This window comes from Nelusetta ayraudi, unplaced genomic scaffold (assembly GCF_046127955.1).
Source record: "Nelusetta ayraudi isolate G7.1 ecotype Tasmania unplaced genomic scaffold, CSIRO-AGI_Nayr_v1 ptg000092l, whole genome shotgun sequence".
NCBI classification, from domain to species: Eukaryota; Metazoa; Chordata; class Actinopteri; order Tetraodontiformes; family Monacanthidae; genus Nelusetta; species Nelusetta ayraudi.
Genome location: NW_027466142.1, coordinates 1,037,810 through 1,059,951, shown reverse-complemented (window position 1 = coordinate 1,059,951; position 22,142 = coordinate 1,037,810). Strand labels below are relative to the sequence as shown.

The following is a 22,142-nucleotide window of genomic DNA, read 5'->3' as shown; positions in this document are numbered from 1 at the left end:
ACTAGAGCTCCCAGATGGTCCTGCAATTTCCCCTCTCCAAAAAAAATACTGGAGCAAACAGGCCATTTTCTCCTATTAGTGCACAGCCTGCACATAAAACTCAGTAAGTAAGCAAGTGGTGGTGAAAGTGGGCTCCTGGAGGGGAGTTTAACAAGTCCCAAACAAATCAGAGGATGAAGTCATGACACTATTACAAAGTCTGCGGAAATTATCGTCAACATTTAATATAGATGTAACTGGTCCGTGGGCTGGTAGCTCTCAGCCTAGCGCTGCAAATGTTAACACAGTTCAGGGACTTTCAGTATTGTCTTTATTCAGAATTTATGGCAAATAACCAGCGGAAGTTTCTGTTAAAACTAAGATACAAGACAAAACAAAAGAACAACCTTGGAATAGTTCCCTCCGCTTTGCAGCGCAGTTGTTTTCTTACCCTGATGAGCATTCTTCAGTCTCACAGAGGGGAAAGACGTCCAACAAATTACAAAAAAACCCCACTGAGGGCAAAGTAGACCAACATAACTCCAAAATAACAAGAGATGAGGAACAAAACAAGTCTCCAGGCTGCGCTGGTGTCATCCCAGTATCCGGAAGAGGTGACGGTCCAATTTATCTCACCCCTGTTTGTTTTGAGCCAAAACATCCCAAAAAAAACCAAATTACAGTTTGTTGTCAACCGACGAATGATTTTGCCTTTTTCTCCTTTTTTTTTTAGGCACTTCTGCTCCAATCAATCCAGATAAAGGCAAGTTTGAAGGACAAAACCATGACGCATGACATCCTGTAAGAGACAAAAGATTTTGTTTCCTTTTTTTTCCTTTACAACTCCAGCAACATGCCCAAAAAATTCTATCTTCTCAATCTGAGCGTCTGCTGCGGCTGCTTGATTGCGCCGTGAGTGCTCCATTCATTAGACGCATGTATTGACTAAATAAAGTGGCGGCTGCTTTGGGAGGTTTGACTGCGGGTTGTGATTAATCCAAGACCTGCAGAGGAGGAACGAGAGAACATGAGGAGGGAGGAAAATGTGGGATAAGAAAAAAGAAAAGTGGGGGAAGAGATCACGAGAGAGATGGAGGGCGTAAATGGCAAATAGGGCTGTCAGGAAGACAGAACCCAGCGCTCCACACATCCATTTCTCTCTCTCTCTCTCTCTCTCTCTCTCTCTCTCTGCTTCTCACTTCCATCAAGACTAACTGCGTCTTCCTGCTGTTTTTTTTTGTTGGCCCACATTCAATCTCACAGTCCTGCTTTTTTTCTCCTGTGACAGAGAGGGCGAGAGAGGAAAACTGCAACATTCAACAACAACAACAACAACAAAGTCATAAAAAACAACAACATCTGAACGAGAGCAAACAGCAGTGAGGAGAAGGCGGGACACTCGTTCTGCGCTGGTCTCTGGGCTCAGCCAATCAATGATGCTTATTAACTATGTGGGGAACTGCTGTAAAGGTCTTCCTGAGCACGGCCAACATCCATCCCGACTTCCTGCCGTCGCACCCCGAGTGTGAAACAGTGGAAACAAACCAGCGTGTTTTATTAAAGAACCACACCTGCGTAACGACATCATCGTCTCTCCCTGTTAGCTTCATCGCAAGGATCTAAAATTGGGTTTTTATTGCTCTTCCCCGCACTGGAGAAAAGAACCGGCATAATATAAATATTTATATGTATACTTATGTTTATATTTCTACATGAGTTATAAGTTGCTGCTTACAGGAGGCTGCGTCGCGGCTGAGGCTTCATTTCCTCATGAGTGCGGCGAGTCGGAACCCCTGAAGCGCAAAATTAAAAGCTGCCACCGTGATTAACAGCAAAGCCGGAGACAAAAGAAGTGGATGAAGTTGTAATTAAAGCAAAGAAGCAAAAAAAACAACAAAAAAAAACAGCAGGTTTGAAACTTCTCCAACGACAAGCACCAACCAACATGACATCGCAAAGCGATGTTCTGACGAAGGTGCAGAAAAGAAAAACCCTCACCTGCGACTGTGACAGTTTACTTGAGTTTGACCCCATATATATAGACCCCTCTATATATAGACATGGCTGTATGTACCTATATAGGACTTAGATGGGTTAAACCAGCGTGCACAAATCCCCTGGTAACATCCAGCGCACTGCCTTTTTTCCTGCGAGGTCTGAATGCAGCAGGGCTCCTGGGTCGGTCGGGCCTGGATGCGGAGCTGCTGCAGCGCTGACCCCTGAGCCAGCGTGCAGCTGTGATTAATAGGCTTAGAGGAAGATTTACGGTGGGAGATTCACACAGAGAAGGTGTTTCTCTATTTTTAGATACACACACACACACACACACACACACAGACGGACAGACACTGGCTCTGCACAATCACAGCCGGCCAATCTAATTTACAGTGGCGCCGACACACAAACGTCGGGTTAACAAGCGAAAACACGCATCTGTTTTCCAGCCGTATCGGCACGTTAACGCCAATGTAAATGCGAGCGGCTGCATCGGCCTCGCAAAACAAGCAGCGGAGTGCATTACACGGGCACTAAAGCCATTACTGAACAACACACTCAAATTAAGGCACAGACTCACACACACACACACACACACACACACACAGGGAGGCTTTAAGGGGACGATGGGTGCAAGTGCAGCGCTGTGCGTGTGTGTGTGTGTGTGTGCAGAAGCACATCTGAATTATTTAGGCGGGAACAGATGATGACACACGCGACCCACACGGACCATGCATGCATTCAGAGTGACGCTGCACCGTGTTTAGACAGCGAGCACGTCACTCCATTTCTCTCTCTCTCTCTTTTGTCTCCAGCGCGTTTGATGCGTCTGAGCGGCTCAGCGGGTGGAAGACGGAGAGAGAGAACAGGGAAAGAAGTGGCTGATGAAAGATGGAGAGACCTCTGAGGGCAAAAAAATAAAAGAAATATTTAAATAAGATGGAGAAACACTTTGTGCAATACCCTTTCTGACCATTAGCTGGTGCTAAAACTCGTGCACCAAGCCTTTAATATTGGGATTCTCCCTTTTTTAAAAAAACATTTTCATGGAATTTTTGCTTTGAAAGGTCGAAGGCAACCACGACAGAATCAGCTCACACATGGACTCATTTTTTTCTCATTAAAGACAAAAACAAAAGCACTCGTGGTGCTGAACAGATGATTGTCAGGGCTTCGCTGCTGAAAATGCCAATTCTGACTAAAGAAAAACAAGAAAGCCTTCACCATCCTAACGCTCCCACCTTAACCTTTTGCTGCACTTCATAAGATCAATTCTTTGCTGGCTCTTTTTTTTTTTTTGGCGTCAATTTATTCGTCTTCATGATTCAATCCTGCGACTCGAGTGGCCACTTTATAACTTTCTTTGACTGATTTCACTCCCAGCTTCCTCCGCAGAGACGCTGGAGACACTTTTAGTTCTTAGATACTTGAACATGCACCCCAGTTGGACAACCCGAGCAGAAAACAGCCTGTGCTGAACACAAGAATCTCGTCCAATTCATCCTCCTGGTGCAGTGTGAAAAAGTGTCCTGCTTGCCCCGCCCATAAATTATTCACTGTGGCGAAGTTCATTATGTTCAAAGAAAACCCCAGCAATGTTGACCCGCTTTATTGCCTGTCAGACATTATCGGTACAAGAAACACGGTAGCAGTAGTAATAATCACGATGATAACGACCATAATAACATGTCTGAGTAATTGCAGACAGTCTGCAGGAGCTTTTTGCTATAAATATAACAGATGGTCCTGCATTTTTCCCCTGCTTTTTTAGGAGTGGGAGGTGAAGCAGATGTGCCGCGATGTGACTCTGCAGTTCACAGAGTTTACAGAAGACCGTTAGCTCTCAGTCACCGAGTGTCTGTGGAAACTGCCTGTGATTGGCCGCATCTCCTGTTGATACCAAATATCCCCAGTTGCGGAAAATACACTTGCATTGTCACAATACACATAAACGCACATTTTTCCCTTTGAAAGAGCGACTTCTTTTCCAACCGCCTGCTGCTCTGGGAGGCTTGAGTTATAGGTCTTTAAGAGACAGAGAAAACTGCATGCATTTGAATTTATTTTTTCTCTCAGAGGGAGAGAGTCAATCTGTCAGGACAAAAAACAGTTTGCAAAGTGATTCATTTTGAGACTCTTCTTACACCCTCAGTTTGGCCCCTCTGCGCTTGTTTATAGTTAAAAAAAAAAAAAAAAGAAAAAAAAAAAGAAAATGCTGCCGCGAATATCTGAACAACAAAGTTAAAGTCGTTCTTTGTTATTATTTATTTATTTATTTATTATTTCTTTAAGCCAAGACTCTACAGAGAGATGAAAAGTGACCCCAGACTCAAAGTGGAAGCAAAGAGAGTGAAAAATTCTCAGCGGCAGGACTGGTTTGCTCTTTTCGTTAAAGTTCACAGGAAGCATTTTGGCTTCAAATAGTTTTTTAGGCATTTGAGGATGCAAAAAAATAACGTGCACACGCACACGCACACGCACACGCACACGCACACGCACACACACACACACACACACACACGAACAGACCAACAAAGAACAAAACCAAGCTGCATATTCAAAGCACGGCACCTGTCACTAAAATTGCTTTTTTAACGTTGATGCCACGTTAAACACAGAAACACTTGGTTTGGTTCCATCAACACTGTGCACAATGCAGCATGATTGCGGGAAGCCCCACCCACCCTGTCGGCACTCGGGGCAGCAGCCCTGCTCCTGGCTGACGACCAGGCTCCCCGCTGGGCAGGTGGGGCAGGAGCGAAGGTAACAAGTCACCCGTCCGTCACGGCACTCGCACTCACGGCAACCGCCAGCAGTCCACCGAGCCAGATCCTGGAGAGACACAGAAAAGAACAGTAAGAAAAGGCAACAGCATTGTCACGGGGAGGCATTGTATGCAGGACACAAGTGCACAAAACAAACTGTGGCTGGAGGAAACAGAAAGCTTTTCATTTCAATGGAAATTCAACAAAAGGGCTCCTCAGGGGTAAACGGTAACCAAAAGCTAAATTCAAATTGATCATTGAAGCAAAGCTGAGGCCGACATGACGACGTGGTGGAACCTAGACAGCAAAGGTCAGACAGCCTGGATGAGACACAGGTGAAACACATCAGGGCGAGGACAGACAACCACAAGCAGGTGGGACCAAACAAAGACAGGAAGTGAAACTCAAGACATTAACAACGGAAAAATGAAATATCAAAATAAAGCAGGAAATGCACACAACATGCAACCTTACAGGTTGGTCATGTGGCAACAGCAACAAACTGCTGCGATGTGTCACGAGCTTGTTTTGTTGTTGTGGGGTCACAGCTGAGGAGGCTTCAGGCTGCAGCCACCTCGTGTCTAGAGCGTGGAGCAGGAGCCCAGTCGGCATTTTAAACGATTCCCTCCCCTCAACCCCATGTTATTGGCTGACATGGCCCGGCACCGCGAGGAAGTGAAAGCGACATTTCCGCCACAGTTCACCAGTTCAGACAGGTTGGATTTGCTGCTTCTGGGAACACCTCACAGTCTCGTGACAGCTGTGAAACTCGTTCATGTCTCCTGCTTCCAATGACTCTCTTCTTCTTCTCCTTCTCCTTCCAGCTTCCTTCCCAAAGAGAAGCTCAACCCCCCCACCCCCTTCTGCCGCCGCTGCACAAAAAATGTGTGCAAACTACGAGGAGTTTGGACACACTGATCTGTTTGCCCGTCCCTGCGTCATGCTCGCTGTGCAGGAGACAGGCCGTCTCCGAGTGCCAACGGAGAGAGAGACAGAGAGATAGAGGGAGAGATGGATAGATAGAGAGAGATAGATGGAGAGAGAGAGAGGGCTGGAGTTACACGTCGGAACCAGCTCTTCACAAACAACGCGGGAATCGAAACTAGAAATCATCTTGTCACGAGGCCACGGCTCGAGCCTTTCAGACGAGGCTTTTTGTCGAAAAAGAGAAAAAGGGGACGAGAGATAAAACAACAAGACTGGAAACGGAGAAAGGCACATATCGATGTGTGAGTAGGTGTGTGATAAGTATTCAGCCTCTCCGCTGCAGGGATGGATTCCTCAGGGAGGCGGAGGGAAAATCTATTCAGCGGAGACGAGAAGAGAAGAGAAGAGGAGGGGAGAGGAGAGAAGAGAAGAGAAGAGAAGATGTTCTCAGCCTTGGTTGACCATCCTGCAGCATCTTTAGGAGCATCGCCTTCCTCCTGCCCGGCCGGCCCGGGCAGAGGACGTAAAAAATTCAAGCTTTTGCTTTCTGGGTTTCCAGGACTTGGCCATGAATAATGAAAGTGATGGCAGAATAATGAGGCGGGAGACACTTGTTCCAGCTAAAGAGCCCAGAGTGATCTGATGGTGCTCCACGAAAGAAAAAAAATCTGCTCACATTTGCTCCGTTTCGCTGCAACTGGAGTTTTCCCGTGTTTGAGAAGTGCATTTATGTGTTTTGTGTATTTCTTGATATTGATGTGTTTGTATTGATGCGAGTGCAGCAGCCTCCTCTGCAGCCAGACTCCGGTCCGCTCCTTTTTTTTTTTTCCCCTTCTCCCTTCCTTTGTTTTCCCCCCTCTGAGAGAGAGAAGTTGTGCAGGAGACCCAGGTCCTCCCTGACTCACCCACACAGACTCCACAGCAGGCTGCTCACCACTATCTTTTTTCATGCAAACACTCTTTTTAAAGAACTGACAGTGCAGAGCTCTGAAGTACCTTGTAGGATTTTCCGTCAGACACGCAGGAAGGTTTTGGAGATGAACACTCCGGGCAGCACTTCCCTGGCAGGTGAGTAAGATCCCATCCCTAAGAAACGCAGAGAAATAGAAATATTGAGTTGAATCTTTCAGAAAACTCAAAAGTGAGAGTTTACAGACGTCCTAAAAAGCCCCTAGAATATCTGAAGAAAGAGCGTTTTGATTTTGGAAAGAACATTTAAGGGCAGAGTTTTCTTTTCACTTCCAACAAGGAAAATCAAAGCCTTTGGATTCTTTGTGGCCTCTGTGCCTCACACGGGAAAACCGGCTGCCCTCCCAAACTGCTCCTTGCTGCCTTTCACTGCAACCCTGGCCTCATTAAACCCACCACCTCACTTCATAGCTCCCGCACGGACTGAAAAATGCTCCACGATCCCGTCCTCTCCATCCCATCCTGACCTCTCCATCACTGCGATTCTGACCGCTTCTCTCCAAAGCCGGTCACGCTACTTGCGGCTAATGGCACTTTGCAGCCGTAATTAGGAACCCAAGCGCACAATTATGAGCGGAGCCGCCTTCAGAGGTTATAGGAAGTGATATTAAAGCTGCTCCAAGGCAGCTGGTTGACCCGCCTGTCCAGCCCCAAGTGGGCAATTGCTGCAAAGAACGTCCATTTCCAGCACAATGCTTCGCTAAAGGGGCACTTAGCCTGGCGCTAGCATGGGATTAGCCGTCATTAGCAGCCTCCGTGGAAAAGATGCTGCTGATGTGTGTGCGGTAGTGTTGCCAAGTTTCATTCAGAAAAATAAAGGAGGCCTCCCTCCCGCAGTGGTCGGGGCCTTGACCGTCACAGGCCAGTGTCTCCCAGTAGTGGTCAATCATAACTTAAAATAGGGTTTCAAAAACTATGTGGTTAACATAGTTTGAGCTGCTTTGTTACATTAGACATTAGAAATAATGTTTAATTGTATTGAAATATTTCAATTGAACATATTTTGTACAACAATCAATGAAGTGCGGGCTGGATGGCTTTGACAAAGGAATTAAATAAATAAAGCTGAAAAGATTGATTCATAGCCTACTCTACGCAAGCTAGCAGCCATTACGCAGTTCTTGTGAATGGGTTGCACAATGGTATTGCCTGCCTACGTAGATGGCGGTTTTGAACGCAAATTCTATGGAAACGAATTTGAGTTTGCGTCGAAAATAAAGTTAAGTTCAAGACAACTCAGAAATACGGGACAAACCCCGTCCAGTATCCATTCAAAATGGGACGCACCATTTCATTGTCGAATATGGGACAATTCTGTATTTTAAGGGACGGTTGGCAACTCTAATCTGTGGTTAGCGAGGTGTAGCTGTTGCTGCCACCCCCCCCCCCCCCCGATTTTCTTTAAGGTGTGTGTACCATGTTCTTTGTTTTTCTCAGTGACTCCCTGCACCTCTGGCCAGCTTTGCCAAACATCATTACAGTTTCACCTCCCCCTTCGATTTGCATCATCCAATGGCAAGGCCAGCTACCTGCGGCGGGAGCAGCCAACCTCGTTAACTTAAATCATCACCCCCCTCCCCCCCCACACACACACACACACACACACGCACACACACACACACCTTGCTCCCAATCCTCCCATTCAATCCAATCCAAACTCGCCCTGCAAATTACAACCCACGGCGGGAAATTGGGAACAAAGTAACCGTGACATCTACCATTAAGGTCTGAGGGGGCCGGGAAATGGCGACACGTCATCGTGTGCCGGCAAGAAAACAACAAGGGCCGGTTCGTCGGGATCCTGGGAGGGAAGCCCGAGTAGGAAGGAAAAAAGCAGCGGGCACTCAACCCTTTCACGTTTCACCCCAGTGATTTCAATGTAAAGGCCACTGGAGGGGAACTGAGAACATTAAAATCTATCCAGGCGCTCTGAAGGTTGGAGGCCGCAACTTTCCGTCGAGCAAACTTTAACTTAAGGATGGTGAAACATGTTTTTTTTTAATGCGATGGGAATTTAATCAAGTGAGACTAAAATATCGCTGCCACACTCAGGGTTTATTCTAGCTCCTTCTGTTCATCCTGACATAAATCTCTTCCAAATTCATTTCTTCATTTATTTTTCTACATGTACACCACACGACCTATTCCACATTTATTCCAATACATCAGATCGATTCGGCCTGTTGGGGAGTCCTCTGGTCTGTCCCGTGGCTCCAGAGAGGTCTGCAGGCTCCCCCTCGCTGCTCACCTGCAGGCACTCCACTCGAGCGCACTCGGCCCTCTGGCAGAGGACTTGACCCCGGCTGCAGGTGCAGAAGTCGCAGCCCGTGCTGTTCCACATGTCCCCGTGGTAGTGCACCGAGCCCTCGTGCAGGCAGCTCCCCTTGGCGGCGGCGCATTCATCACAGCACTGACCAGAGCGCTTCACCTTGGTGTGGCCCTGAGGGAAGAGACGGGACGCTCAGGTTTAGGCTTCATTGGACAGCCTCTTTTCTTTTCCTTTCTTTTCTTTTCTGTTCTTTTCTTTTCTTTTCTCCCACAGATGTCGATAAGTTTTTCACAAGGTGGTTCAGGAAGAGGGAAGTCGTGCAGCAGCGCACCCCTCCAAACGCAGGCATGCAGACATATTCAAAAGTAACGCAAAATGAAACACAACAAGCTCATAACATGGCTGCATGTGGGATCATGTGATCATGTCACTAACGGACTAGGGCACAGTGCACGCCGTCATGGGAAGTCACAACATCATCAGCACGGTCACTTCATTCAGTTTCCATAGAAACAGGACAATCTGATCCCTCAGTCTGAGACAATTTAATCAAATTGAACAAAGCGTCACCATGTCAACGCAGAATATTGGTATCAAACTGTTGCTGCTGTTGTTGTTGTTGTCTTGGACGACTCAGAATTGGTCTTGTTTGCACGAGGCAAATGAAGTGTGTTTGTGTGGAATGAAAGAAAGAGAACGACGTTTGCAGTCGTTGTGGCCACTGTAACTCTGCACAGAACTGTTTGTTTCTTTGCAGGGCTTCACTGGCGCTGACCTTCAGTCAGGAGGGGGGACAAGAACAAGTGAAGCTTCCTGGAGCACCGCCTCCCTCCCTTCTGAGGATGATGAAGGGATGGGAAAACCAAATGAGTTGGAGAGGATCTGAAGGAGCTTCTGAGAGGGCTGTTTTTGTTTGTGTGCGTGTGTGTGTGTGTGTGTGTGTGTGTGTGTGTGTGTGCGTGTGTGTGTGTGTGTGTGTTTCTGCAGGGGGAGATAAGAGGATAGGGAGTGCGTCTTGCATTATTAAGGGGAAACACGCCGAGCGGTTTGGACTCAAAGTTTGGTGAAAGTGCTGAGTGCGGGAGATTTATCCGCCGCTGCAGACGGAGCTCCTGTGCACGAGAGCTCTCCCAGTTCCGCGAATTCTGCCGTTGGAGTTATCCTCAGGGTTCACGGTCCGTCTGAAAGCCGGTCCTCTTTTTTTCTTATCGTCTCTCTTTTTTTCTTTTCTTTTTTGAACGACGTCCCCGCTCCTCTCTGTGGTCAGTAGAGTCTTTCAACAGCGGAGAGTCCTCTCACTTGAAGTTTTCATTTCAAAAGAATATGGAATCAGTGAGTGAGTGAGTGAGTGAAAATGTGTTAAAAAAAAAAAAAATGTTGTGATGCGTTTGCAGGAACAACAGGAGGGCCGATATCGCCAGCCGAGCTTGATGCACGGCACAGTGTCCTCTTTTTAAATCTGCGGGTCATTCAAGTCAATGGAGTTAATAACCTGTTTTATAACGTCCTTGGAGAGTGCCGCTTTGATGACTCCGCTGTTGTTTTATGGTGTTTTTAATGCCTCCATTCTGCTTCTGAGCCAAAAAAAATGGCTGAAAAGAACGCCGGGCCGCCGTGTGAACTCTGAACGCATTGTCAGGAGGAGGGGACACGACCTTCCAATGTAAACGCGCGCACTCCATCATTTCGACTCGCTCCCACATAATATCTTCGGTCTTGGCACAAAAGATTTTCTCTGATGCTGCTAATGTGAAGTAAGAAATAGCCTCCGAGAACAGCAGGACGGCGCCGGGGAAGAAATATTGAAATAATATGAAGGGCCAAGAACATTCAGTCCCGTTCTGCAGCGTCGTGTTCAGAGGTGACGCAGAGAGAACATCAATTCCTCAGTGGCTTAAAGCTCAAACTAAATTTTTCAGAGGTCCAAACGATGACAAACTTTGTGAGGTTTTGGATGTGTTGTCAGCCGGCCGCCTCCAACCGCAACACAACGCGGTAGGCGGCCGAACACCTGCCAGAAAAACCTTCTGACTTCAGCTCAGTCTTGGACCTGACAGGGAAAAAAGCTTCTGTCGTTTCTACTGTACGTTCCTCATCATGTGTGGCAGCGTTGCAGATGGACTGCACTGATATCATTAAATATATTGTTTTTAAAGAACTGCTTAAACCAAGCCCATCTCGCCTCTGACAGAATGGGTGGTGTCTGACTGCAGTTAATGATAGGATGTCAACTGCTGACATCCATGTGTGTGTGTGTGTGTGTGTGTGTGTGTGTGTGTGTGAGAGAGAGAGAGAGCGAGAATAGATTACTGTATGGTCATGCTTAGTTTCTGCATCCATTACTGTGTGAGCGCAATGTAAAATGCATGAGGCCAACTCTGAATAAAACTGAATTTCATCGAGTGCACACGCATGTGCGTGTGTGTGTGTGTGTGTGTGTGTGTGTGTGTGTGTGTGTGTGTGTGTGTGTGTGTGTGCGTGCGTGTCAGCTTCCTACCTTGTCGCAGGTGATGGGCCGACAGGTCTGTGTGTGGCATTTAGATTGACCCCGCTCACACACACATGTGGTGCACGGGTTTTTCTGCCACTGATCGCCGTGCTGCAAGGACACACACAGACACAGCGTGTGTGAATAACACACATGGATAGATAGATAGATAGATAGATAGATAGATAGATAGATAGATAGATAGATAGATAAATAGATGGATAGATAGATAGATAGATAGATAGATAGATAGATAGATAGATAGATAGAGAGAGAGAGAGAGAGAAAGAGAAATGCACTGTGGATGCTATAAGTAATTCCCTCTCTGAATGCCAGCAGCTGCAACTGCAGGCGATTTATAAAAGCATTTCTTCTAGAAATGGAAAACCCTGGAAAGCTCTGCGCTGATGGTAAGACAGGCTTTGATGGAAATGTCATTGACTTGCAGCGGCTACTTCACCTCCGCACCCGAGATCTGAACACACAGCTGGAGAGAGTCGGACACTCAGAGAGAAACCACCACAGCGGACTCAGTTTACGTTTCTTGTATTTGCAGCCGAGTCCAAAAAAGCCGAGACGACTTAATTCATTCTCTTAATACATAACAGATGGAGGTTTCTCTTGATAGCTCCTGACACCCTGAGGAGAAACAAAACCAGCAGACGACTGAAGTCGCAATGACGCACAGTGCAATGAGTGTGTGTGTGTGTGTGTGTGTGTGTGCACACGTAAGCATGCAGGAGTCTGAATCCACCAAAACAGAAGGCGGCACAGGACACTGTGATCAAAGACACACACACAGACTCACACAGAGAGAATATGTTGTTCAAGAGTGTGTCTCAATGTGTTTCAGAGTGTGTGCGTGCGTGCGTGCGTGCGTGCGTGCGTGCGTGCGTGCGTGCGTGCGTGCGTGCGTGCGTGCATGCGTGTGTGTGTGTGTGAACGCAGTTAACACTGCTGCAGAGAGCAAAAGCAGGGAGCAGAGAGCACATGAGGTGATACGCACCGAGATTAGAGAGAGAGAGTAAAAAAGCTTTCATATCAGAAACACACTAACACACACAGACACACACATGCAAACACACACAAAGACACACACCTACACGCTGCTGATGTCAAATCTCCCTGTCATCATAAAATAATACCTTAATACACTGCGGAATAACACAAAATGCTGCACCAAATGTGCCGGAGCCACATCAGAACAGATTTATGAGCCGTCATCAGTGGCCTTCAACAAACACCACACACACACACACATACGCACGCGCGCACACACACACACACACACACACAAACACACACACACACACACACACACACTTTGCGAGTGGATGCACACGGTATATTTTGTGGACCTTGTTACACACACTGACAGTGACTTATAGGCTTTGTAGCCTGGATGATTTCCAGACAATCTAACAGAGTCACACAAACACACACCCACACACACACACACACACACACACACACACACAGCAGCACCTACCTGGTACTCTTTCCCAGCAGACAGGCAGGGGTTGGACACACAGCGAGGACAGCACTGGCCCGGTGGGATCACCAGGTTTTCATTCTGCAAGATGAGAAACGAGGAGATGACGAGTCGCCGTCCTTCATCTGCGACCGTCCTCAGTGTGCACCTGAACTCTGCGACTCCACCAGACTGCTTGTGTTTTTTTAATTGTATTTTTGCCTATGTATGCCTATATATTTGGCCTCCAACATGAAGAGGGCCGTGTGACCTCATTCAGCCAGAACAGCTGATGTGCTCTGAAATGTCTGGCAGTAAAAACAGATATTTTCTGTCCCTGGTTGGTAAGAAGTTGGTCAGTGTTGCTCTGCAGATGTTCTCCTGATTGACCAGAAGTTGGAGATGTTGGTGAGCGGCACGATGGCGAGCGCTGCTGCTCACTCCAACCATCTCTTCACCTGCTGCGCGACATCACGCGGAGCTTCATGTCCGCCAAAGTAACGAGCTAAAGGTGAGCTTTGATGCTTCAAAGTGTGGAAACTCCGAAATCTACCGCGGTCTGACTTCAAAACCAAACGGCAACAAGTTTTTCAAGTTTAGTGTTAACATTACGTGCGTACAAAGTCGCAGTTTGATGTGGAAACACAAACAGTAAATATGGGAAAAATGGAAACAAAGTCACCTTCTTTTAACACTGATGCTTTGTCAGACCTTCCGCATTCTTGGAAGGAGACGTAAAAAACTGCTGTAAGGCAACCAGTGCCCTTTGTGACATCACAATGGACTGATTTCCAAAAAACAGTCAAGGAGGTTTAGCAAAAATGAAAGTGGCACAAGTAAAAAGAAGTCAAGGTTCTGGAGCGTCCTTACAAACATAGCGTTAGCTTTACTGACGTTAAAGTGGTGGTGTATTGAGGAGTGGAAAATTGACCAGCGCAAGTCAAGAGAGTCAATGCAACATCTGCATGGAGGCTGGAAGAGGCAGGAGGAGGAAGGAGGAGGAAGGAAGAGGCCGGAAGAGGTTGGAGGAGGTTGGAGGAAGCAGAAAGAGGTGGAAGGAGGCAGGAAGAGGTGGAAGGAGGCAGGAAGAGGCAGGAAGAGGTGGAAGGAGGCAGGAAGAGGCAGGAAGAGGTGGAAGGAGGCAGGAAGAGGTGGAAGGAGGCAGGACGAGGCAGGAAGAAGTGGAAGGAGGCAGGAAGAGGTGGAAGGAGGCAGAAAGAGGTGGAAGGAGGCACGAAGAAGTGGAAGGAGGCAGGACGAGGCAGGAAGAAGTGGAAGGAGGCAGGAAGAGGTGGAAGGAGGCAGGAAGAGGCAGGAAGAGGTGGAAGGAGGCAGGAAGAAGTGGAAGGAGGCAGGACGAGGCAGGAAGAAGTGGAAGGAGGCAGGACGAGGCAGGAAGAAGTGGAAGGAGGCAGGAAGAGGTGGAAGGAGGCAGGAAGAGGTGGAAGGAGGCAGAAAGAGGTGGAAGGAGGCAGGAAGAGGTGGAAGGAGGCTCACCGCTTTGCAGGCGACTGGCTGACACTCTGCAACCGCACACTGGACTCGGCCGTCAGCGCACACACATCTGGAGCAGAGGGTCGGCTTCCACTGCTCGCCATCTCTGTACACGCTGCCCTGCCACTGGCAAGAATCTGTGGCACATACACACACACACACACACACACACACACACACACACACACACACACACACACACACACACACACACACAGCAAATAAATAGTAAAAATGGGCGTCCTGAGCACAGGCTTCTCACACTCACTGATTTACAGTGAGGAAAAAATAATGTCGCTAATTGGCTGCTCACCACTGGGATGTTAGCACACACACACACACACACACACAGCAGCAGCAGCAGCAGCAGCTCGGAGACGTAATTAGAGCTGAGATTAACCTTTCAGCTCCTCCTCCAGCTGTTCTCTGAACCCCGGCAGCTCTGGCTCGGTCCAGTCTGACAGAGGCTCCGGGTTGGTCCAGTCTGACAGAGGCTCCGGCTCGGTCCAGTCTGACGGAGGCTCCAGCGGCCGCAGCTCCGGCGCCCGGAGCCTCCGTCAGAGAGGAAAAGCATCCGTCACGGAGCCGCTGCCAATCTGGAGGCTCGGCGAGGCGCGTCAGATTTCTATTGGGGCCGCATAGCTGCTTTTAAGAATCATTAATGGAGCTCCTGCTGTTTTCACTTTCCGATGAGGTTGTGGCGAGCGGCTGCCACTAATATCCAAACAGCAGGACGAGTCGTAACGAGGCGCAACAGCGCCGCAGTAACCACGGCAGCTTTAATCAATACTGCATATTAAAAACACTTTCCTCCACAATTTACATATTTATTGCCTTTTCTTTTTCTAATGTGGATGGATAGTGTTGAAATGGCAGTTTATTGTTTTAGCACTTTGTTTGCACCGTGTTGTGTTAAATTAAATATGTTTCGCTTTAGGGGAAAAGGAAATACACTGAGCTCGTCTTTGATCGGTGGATAGAAGTAAAAAATTGTATTTTTTCTCTCTGGGCCATGAAATTTAGATGAAGAAGTAGTTTTTGTTTTGCAACTGCATCTCATCCACTGACTTTTTAGCACAAAATCTCTTGATTTCTTTTTTGTTTTCTCACTGATTTCAAAGGGAAAAAAATGCAGACAAAAACACATTTTCTGAAGAATAATCATTTTCAAATAATTTTTACATCACAAATTCTAACACAAACTTGAACTTGGAAAAACAGGTCCAAACCATTTCAAGTGGACAATTTGACCTTGGCGTCACAACAAAGAGAAGGACAAGAACAGTGTGAATTCCAGATTGTCCTTGAATTTTCTTTTGCCTTCCAGTTTTTAAACATATTTCCCAGTGCGGCTCCAACTTCCATTTCTAACGTTTCTGTTCAGTGAGAATTATTCACACTCCCTATGACCTTCAGCTTGACTTTGCCAACTCGTCCTCTGCTGAAGTGAGATGTTTAAAGCAAGAAAAAGGCAGAAACTCTTCGGCTTTCAGCTTCAACCCCACCAAGACCCATTCCGTCGCAGACACACGAGTGCAGACACTTGGCGTGACCCTCACCTCCGTCGCGGCCGCACTCGGGGCAGCACCCCCCCGCCGGGGTGAAGGGCCTCTGGTGGGCGGGGCAGGCGAGGGGGGGACAGGGCCGAGCGCGACACGACACGGCACCTCTGGAGCAGAAGCAGTCGGTGCAGGGCGACGGGCTCCACTGGCTGTCGTGCTGCAAAGGAGCCACAGAGGAAAAAACACAGTTACACACAGAGAGAGAGAGAGAGAGAGAGAGAGAGAGAGAGAGAGAGAGAGAGAGAGAGGACGGGGGAACGTCTGGTTGTCTGATCCTGAGTGACAGCTGAGAGAGCAGAGTGGCTCCAGGGTAGAGTGGGCGGAGCTACGACCCGTCAATCAAGGAACATGAGATGACGATGGGGGCTGGGGGGTTGGGCGGGGGGGTAAAAATGCCTCCTTCTACCAGACCTCCACTCACTGTCTATCACTGACTCGTCTCCATAAACGTCTAACGTGCTCCGTCCCTCTGATCCTCTCCATCAACATCATCCACCTCTGCTGCCTAGGCTCCGCCTCCTCCTTCTCCTCTTTGACGGCCGGTTTCCTGCACCACCTACACCTGTCCTTACTACCGCTGCAAAGTCGTTATGAGAGCGACTCTCGGCTGGATTAACGGACCTGGTGCTTGTAGCGGCTGCAATGTCGCCGCCCTGCTGGGTGCCTGCGGTCAGCTGAAACAGAGGAGCAGCTGGCTTTTCTTATTTCCTCCGGCGACAAAACTCACCGCAGTGCCACCGCCGGCCTGCAGGGAACCCCGTACCATTAGCAGCAGGTGCAAGAAATGCTTTTCACCTCGGAGGGGGCTGATGGACGCGATGAAACGACAAGCAGCAGCGTTTTTTTTTACACAGCCGGCGGCGGAGGGTGGGTGGGTGGGAGGGGGGAGGGGGGGGACGACTGAATCAAGTCATTTGTCGAATAAAGAAGCTGAGCTGAATCATCAGCTGCTTGACGGCGATCCAGGTTTCTGACTCTGGATCCAAGCCTGGCGACAGATTTGGCTCGAAGCAATTGGTATTTGAAATGATGTCATCATTACAACAGCGGGACATTTGCAGTAAAAAGGAGACCAGAAATGTCCCGACGATCAAGCAGCAACAAGGAGTTTAACAGCTGAGATGAAAAAGATCTTTAATCGAAAAATCATTCAAGTCAAAAACTCATGACGGCGGCGGTCATTTTTTCATTTTGGAAGTCCAGGGAGGGACGTGGAAATCGTAAAACGGCTTTCATTTCTGGATTCTGTCGCCTGAATTCTGGGGTCGAAAAAAATTATCCGCAAAAGCTCCAGGCTGCAAAAAGTGCAAAAAGTTTGTCGTTCTGTCATATCAGGCGGTAAACGGCAGCTGAAGAGCTGCTTGCGGGAGAAACGCAGGGAGAGAAAAGCAGACGAGCTGCGTGTGTCCACTCACTCCGTGCACGACTCCCTCGTGCTGGCAGGAGCTCTGGGACGAGGAGACGCACTGCGGACAGCACTGGTTGGCCGGGATCCTCAGACGCTCGCCCTTCAGAGACACACACACACACACACACACAAACACACATTGCAACATTACAGACTGTTTCATATATAGTTTCAAACTTTTAATGTGGTCCTGTTGCCTTTGGTTCTTAGGCTGGACCTCAAGACTGACAGTCAGTTCATCCCAGTGTGGTTCGTAGCTGTGAGGTTAAAATTCTGACGTCAGTAAGCAGCTAATAATATAATTTAAAATTCTGAAAAATGTTCTTCATCAGACACACTCAAAGACCGAGCGTGGCAACAAATACACAACACAGACAATCAGATGGAGCAAAAACAAACCGACTAGCATGAAGGCTAAAAAAAAAAACCCTGTCAGTTAGTGGGTTAGTTGCTTCATTTCCATGGAAATCAAGTGAGATGTTGTGGTAAAATGACAAGACAGACGGGGCGGAGGACAATGAAAACTCTATCAGGCGCGGCCGTATTCAGAGAGGCGCCTCGCAGTGCAGATTCAGCAGGCCCGACCTGGGAGCGGCGGGCTGCGTGTGCGCACGTGAGCGTGCACTCAGGCGAGGGAGCTCAGTTGATTGTCTTTACTGTTGTTTTTTTTTCCAATTTGTAAATACAAATGACAGGAAATGAAAAATGAAAAAAAGGTGGGACTGAAATTCACTTTGTGTGAGGTGTTAGAAGAAGAATGAACCCCCAACTCCAACACACACACACACACACACACACACACACACACACACACACACGCACACACGCACACACGTCTGGGGAGCGTCGGAATAAATCTCATCACAAATTGGAAAAAAAAAGAGAGCGGGAGAAAAAAACAGCAACAGCCACAGCATCCAGCAGTGGTGGTGGATTGAACCAACAGCCGAGGACGGATTGTATATGAACAGACATAAATAAGGACGCACACGGCAAATAAAATGAATAGAAAGCGAGTTTCTTTTTTCCTCCCCTCTCGGTCGTCTATTGGAACAGATAAACGGCGGCTTGATGGTGCAACCTCAGCTTATCATTATCTCCCAACACACACACACACACACACACACACACACACACACAAGCACGCACGCACACCTACACACCCAAACACACAAAAAGAAATGGGACATAATGGGACCGGCGGCTGAACGGCATCAGAAAATGTATCTATAACAACAGCCACTTTGTGCTAATGAATTAAACATCCATCGTGAAGGAGGAGAATTTTTAAAATATTTATTGTTCTCATTCCTGAGCTCCTCTCGCTTAACTTTCCCTCCATTTCTCTCCCTTTTTTTTAGCGACCTTAGCTTCTTTTTATCGTTTTTTTCCTCCTCCCTCCGCTGCCTCGGAGTTAATCAGCGGAGTACATGAGGTCTGATCCAATTTTGAGAGTTTTATTGCGGCGAATAAAGAGCGATGGCTCAGACTGGGAGGAGGAGGGTGCTGGTGCTGGTGCTGTTGCTGGTGCTGGTGGTGCTGTTGGGGGGGGGTGGAGGGTTATTTATCATGTCGCTTTCCAACAGAACCACTCTGGTTTTACTTTCTTATTGATGACATTGTCCCTATTTATTATGAAGCGCTGCAGTTTTAATATTCCAATAGCATTCTGGGCCATTGTTCTGGTTGCCTGCCAATCAGCTCCACAGTTAAAACCGGAGTTCATGCAAATTTAATAATCATCATCCGTTGACGTTATAGTGATACGGTGCATGAGACAAATTCAAACTTCAAACACAATTCATTCTTGTGACCGGAGCAATAAAGTAAACACGCAAAGGCGGTTTACGTCCTTCGTCTATTAATATCACATTGATCAGTGAATATTCATGAGCAGCCCATTATGTCCAATGTGCCAACACAGCTGAATAATTGAAAATCTTTGGTGACGTCCTACAAACATCTCTGCGCGTTGTGTGTGTGTGTGTGTGTGTGTGTGTGCCTGGAGTTGGTAACACAATTGACTCTGCTAATGGTTTTCTTGATGTCTGATGTGAATCTATTTCGGTGCAGCGATAACATCAAGGGGGGAAAATAAGAAAGAAAAAAGGGAGTGAGTGAAGGAGAATGAGACGCAGCTCCTCTCCTCAGCGGCGCAGGTGAGCGGGATTCACATCCGCTAGTCCGCCGTGTGCTGTGACGTGCTCAAGGCGCACGATGACTAATTCTTAATTAACTCGGCCGACTGGGTCGGCGCTGATTGCCTCCTTCACTCCGGCGCAGGGGCCGGATTTCATGGCATCACCGCAGGCTCGTACACAGTGGAGAGGACGCGCAGCGGTGGGATGCCGATGGAGGAGAATGGAAAGAAAAGGAGCTTTGAAAAGAAAAAGGAGAAAAGCAACAAACAAAAAAAAGCCTCCCTGAGAATTGAGATGAGGGAGCAGGCAACAGGTTCGCAGGAGCTCAGAGTCTCCGTATATTTGTCACCGCGGGAACATTAAAGGCTGTAATTGCAGACTCGGCTGCACAGCAGTCTGTCATTTTACGGAGGCTTGTTGCAAGGGCAACTGGCGAAACGAGCCATTATACAGGCCCCCCCGCCCCCGACGGAGGACGAGCACTCCGTGGCCAAAGCAAGACGCAGCTGGAGGGACGCGGCACAGCTGCAGCCATTTCATCGCAACGCTTTAAATAAACAAATATTTTCAGATGTAAAACACTGAGCAGATCAGATCACCGCTGGACGCCACACCAGATTGGATTAACTGCAGCATTGATTTTGACACGTTACGCAATTAACTGTGCCTTTCAAAGCTTTTGAATATTGTTTTTTGTTGCAGCTCTTTACACCGTCACAGAAAAGCAAGGAAAATATCTTTGAAAAATGTTTGGTTCCCTGCAAAGAAAAAACAAGGACGCGAACACACCAGTGAGAAAAGTTTCCTCTTTGAGGGTCGTCATTTACAAGGACTTCCAGACTCCACTTGAAGAATGGCGTCAAAATGTACTAAAGTTAACGGCTGTGTATAAACAGAAGTAATGTTCCATATGGTTTAAGACTGACTTTACATTGAGATGCAGATGATGTGTTGCACAACCCATAAACACGGCGCTGGGGTTTTATTGACGACACCCCCCCCCCCCCCCCCCAAAAAAAAAAGGCACAGTCTCACCTTCTGAAAGTCGCACTTTGGGTTGGGGCAGCGGGCCGGCCTGCAGATGGCGACGTCCCCGTAGCAGGTACACTCCTGACAGGTGTGCGGTCTCCATGATGTGTTGTTCTGTCGTGAAAGTAAACAAACACACACACACAAAAAGAAAAATCAGTTGTTGAATGGTGAAAGCGTAATGACAGTAAATAACGCCGCGGCGGCGGCGGCGGCGGCGATGGCAGCGAGCCGTTATCAGAGCTCGGCGGCCACCCGTCACGCGGATGCGGACAGCCGCGGCAGATGTACGGCGCCGCCGCCTGCATGTTAATGCGGCTAAAAGGCCACGGCGCTCACGCTCGTCCTTCACTCCTCAACGCTGTTGTTCTGCGTCTACCTCCATGATAACACTCTGCCCCCACCGCAGTCAACATGTTGCACTTGCAGCCAAACAGAAAGATTACGTGCAGTAGATAGAGTGACGGCAGAGGAAACTAGGAGAGAGAAAAGAAATGCTGGAGAAAGTTCAGGGGTCGAAGTCTGCCAGCGTTCATTTCCATTCTGAAGGTTTGTCTGCTTCCATCTCGCCAGGCTCCGACAGAAGCCGCTTTTATTGGCTCTCGGACAGGAGAGGTGATGTTGTGTCACGGCTCAGTGGGGAAACAACGGCCCCTGCTAAAGAGGTTAGCATGGATTTTGGCAAGTTATCAGAACTGAATGGACTTTCTGTGCAGAAAACAAGCTGTCACTTTAGTCTCGACTGGCTCTGCTTTACACTGACGCTGAGATGCACGCAGCGCGTTGGTGTGTAACCCGTTGCATCATCGCAGCCTTGAGTCGGCGAAACGAGCGTTAACAATTCTGATTGGTCTGTTTGACAAACACTCGCTTCACACGACGGCTTTTCAAGGTTTTGGATTCGCCTTGACAAAACTGTTTCTATGGGCTTCTATGAGAGAATGTCATCTCAGGGTTGCCAGATCCAAGCCAAGAAGATAGAAAAAAAGTCAAGATCACTTCTGCCTCTTTGCATCAGCCATTAGCAGCGCTGACGTATTTCATCGGCTCATAAGGTCTCGCTGACGACGTCTGATTGGCAGCTTAGAGCCAAAACCAAATCAATGGCGCCGCCGGCACACTTGCGTGATGTGTCCGGACATATATCATCTCAGCTGCCCCATGAATCTGATTTATCCCAGAAGATTAACAGTTAACCCGCTAAAGGCAGTAACAGCCACGGGCAGCTGCGTATGCAGAGTGGACAGAGGATGTCTGAGGAGGTTATGGAACAGCGAGGCAAACGTCTCGATGGGCAGAAACAACAAACAAACAGCAAACAAACAGAGGCCCTGACGCTTCTGTACATTTCACACTTCAGAGGAATATATAGGGTGAAACTCATCTATGACAAAAGGATAAAAAGGGCGCAGAGAAACCAGAGTGCTTTAATAATGTACAAGTGATTTGTGGTCAGATAAAAAATGAGCCGCTTGCATTTTATACACTCATACTCATATTTCTGACAAGACTGATAGGAGGCACGCAAGCAATTTGCGGCAGCGACAGCAGGTCAATGACGAAGGACGGGACTAACAAAAAAAAAAGAAAAAGAAAACGCAGATTGAAAATGTAATTACGATAACAAGCCGTCTGAAGGAAGCGG

The 22,142-nt window shown here is 47.9% G+C and overlaps 1 protein-coding gene across 3 annotated transcripts in view; it reads right to left on the bottom strand.

Annotated features, from left to right (window-relative positions):
• fras1 (Fraser extracellular matrix complex subunit 1) overlaps window positions 1-22,142 on the bottom strand; it is a 164,523-nt gene that overhangs the window by 91,953 nt on the left and 50,428 nt on the right. For all 3 annotated transcript variants that reach the window (XM_076046922.1, XM_076046921.1, XM_076046923.1), the window contains 9 exons: window positions 20,504-20,611; window positions 17,335-17,427; window positions 15,917-16,076; window positions 14,361-14,494; window positions 12,882-12,965; window positions 11,402-11,503; window positions 8,884-9,075; window positions 6,663-6,752; window positions 4,659-4,806 (listed from right to left, as the gene is read on the bottom strand). In XM_076046922.1, coding sequence (XP_075903037.1) covers window positions 4,659-4,806; window positions 6,663-6,752; window positions 8,884-9,075; window positions 11,402-11,503; window positions 12,882-12,965; window positions 14,361-14,494; window positions 15,917-16,076; window positions 17,335-17,427; window positions 20,504-20,611 — 1,111 coding nt within the window. The remainder of the gene's footprint in view (window positions 1-4,658; window positions 4,807-6,662; window positions 6,753-8,883; window positions 9,076-11,401; window positions 11,504-12,881; window positions 12,966-14,360; window positions 14,495-15,916; window positions 16,077-17,334; window positions 17,428-20,503; window positions 20,612-22,142) is intronic.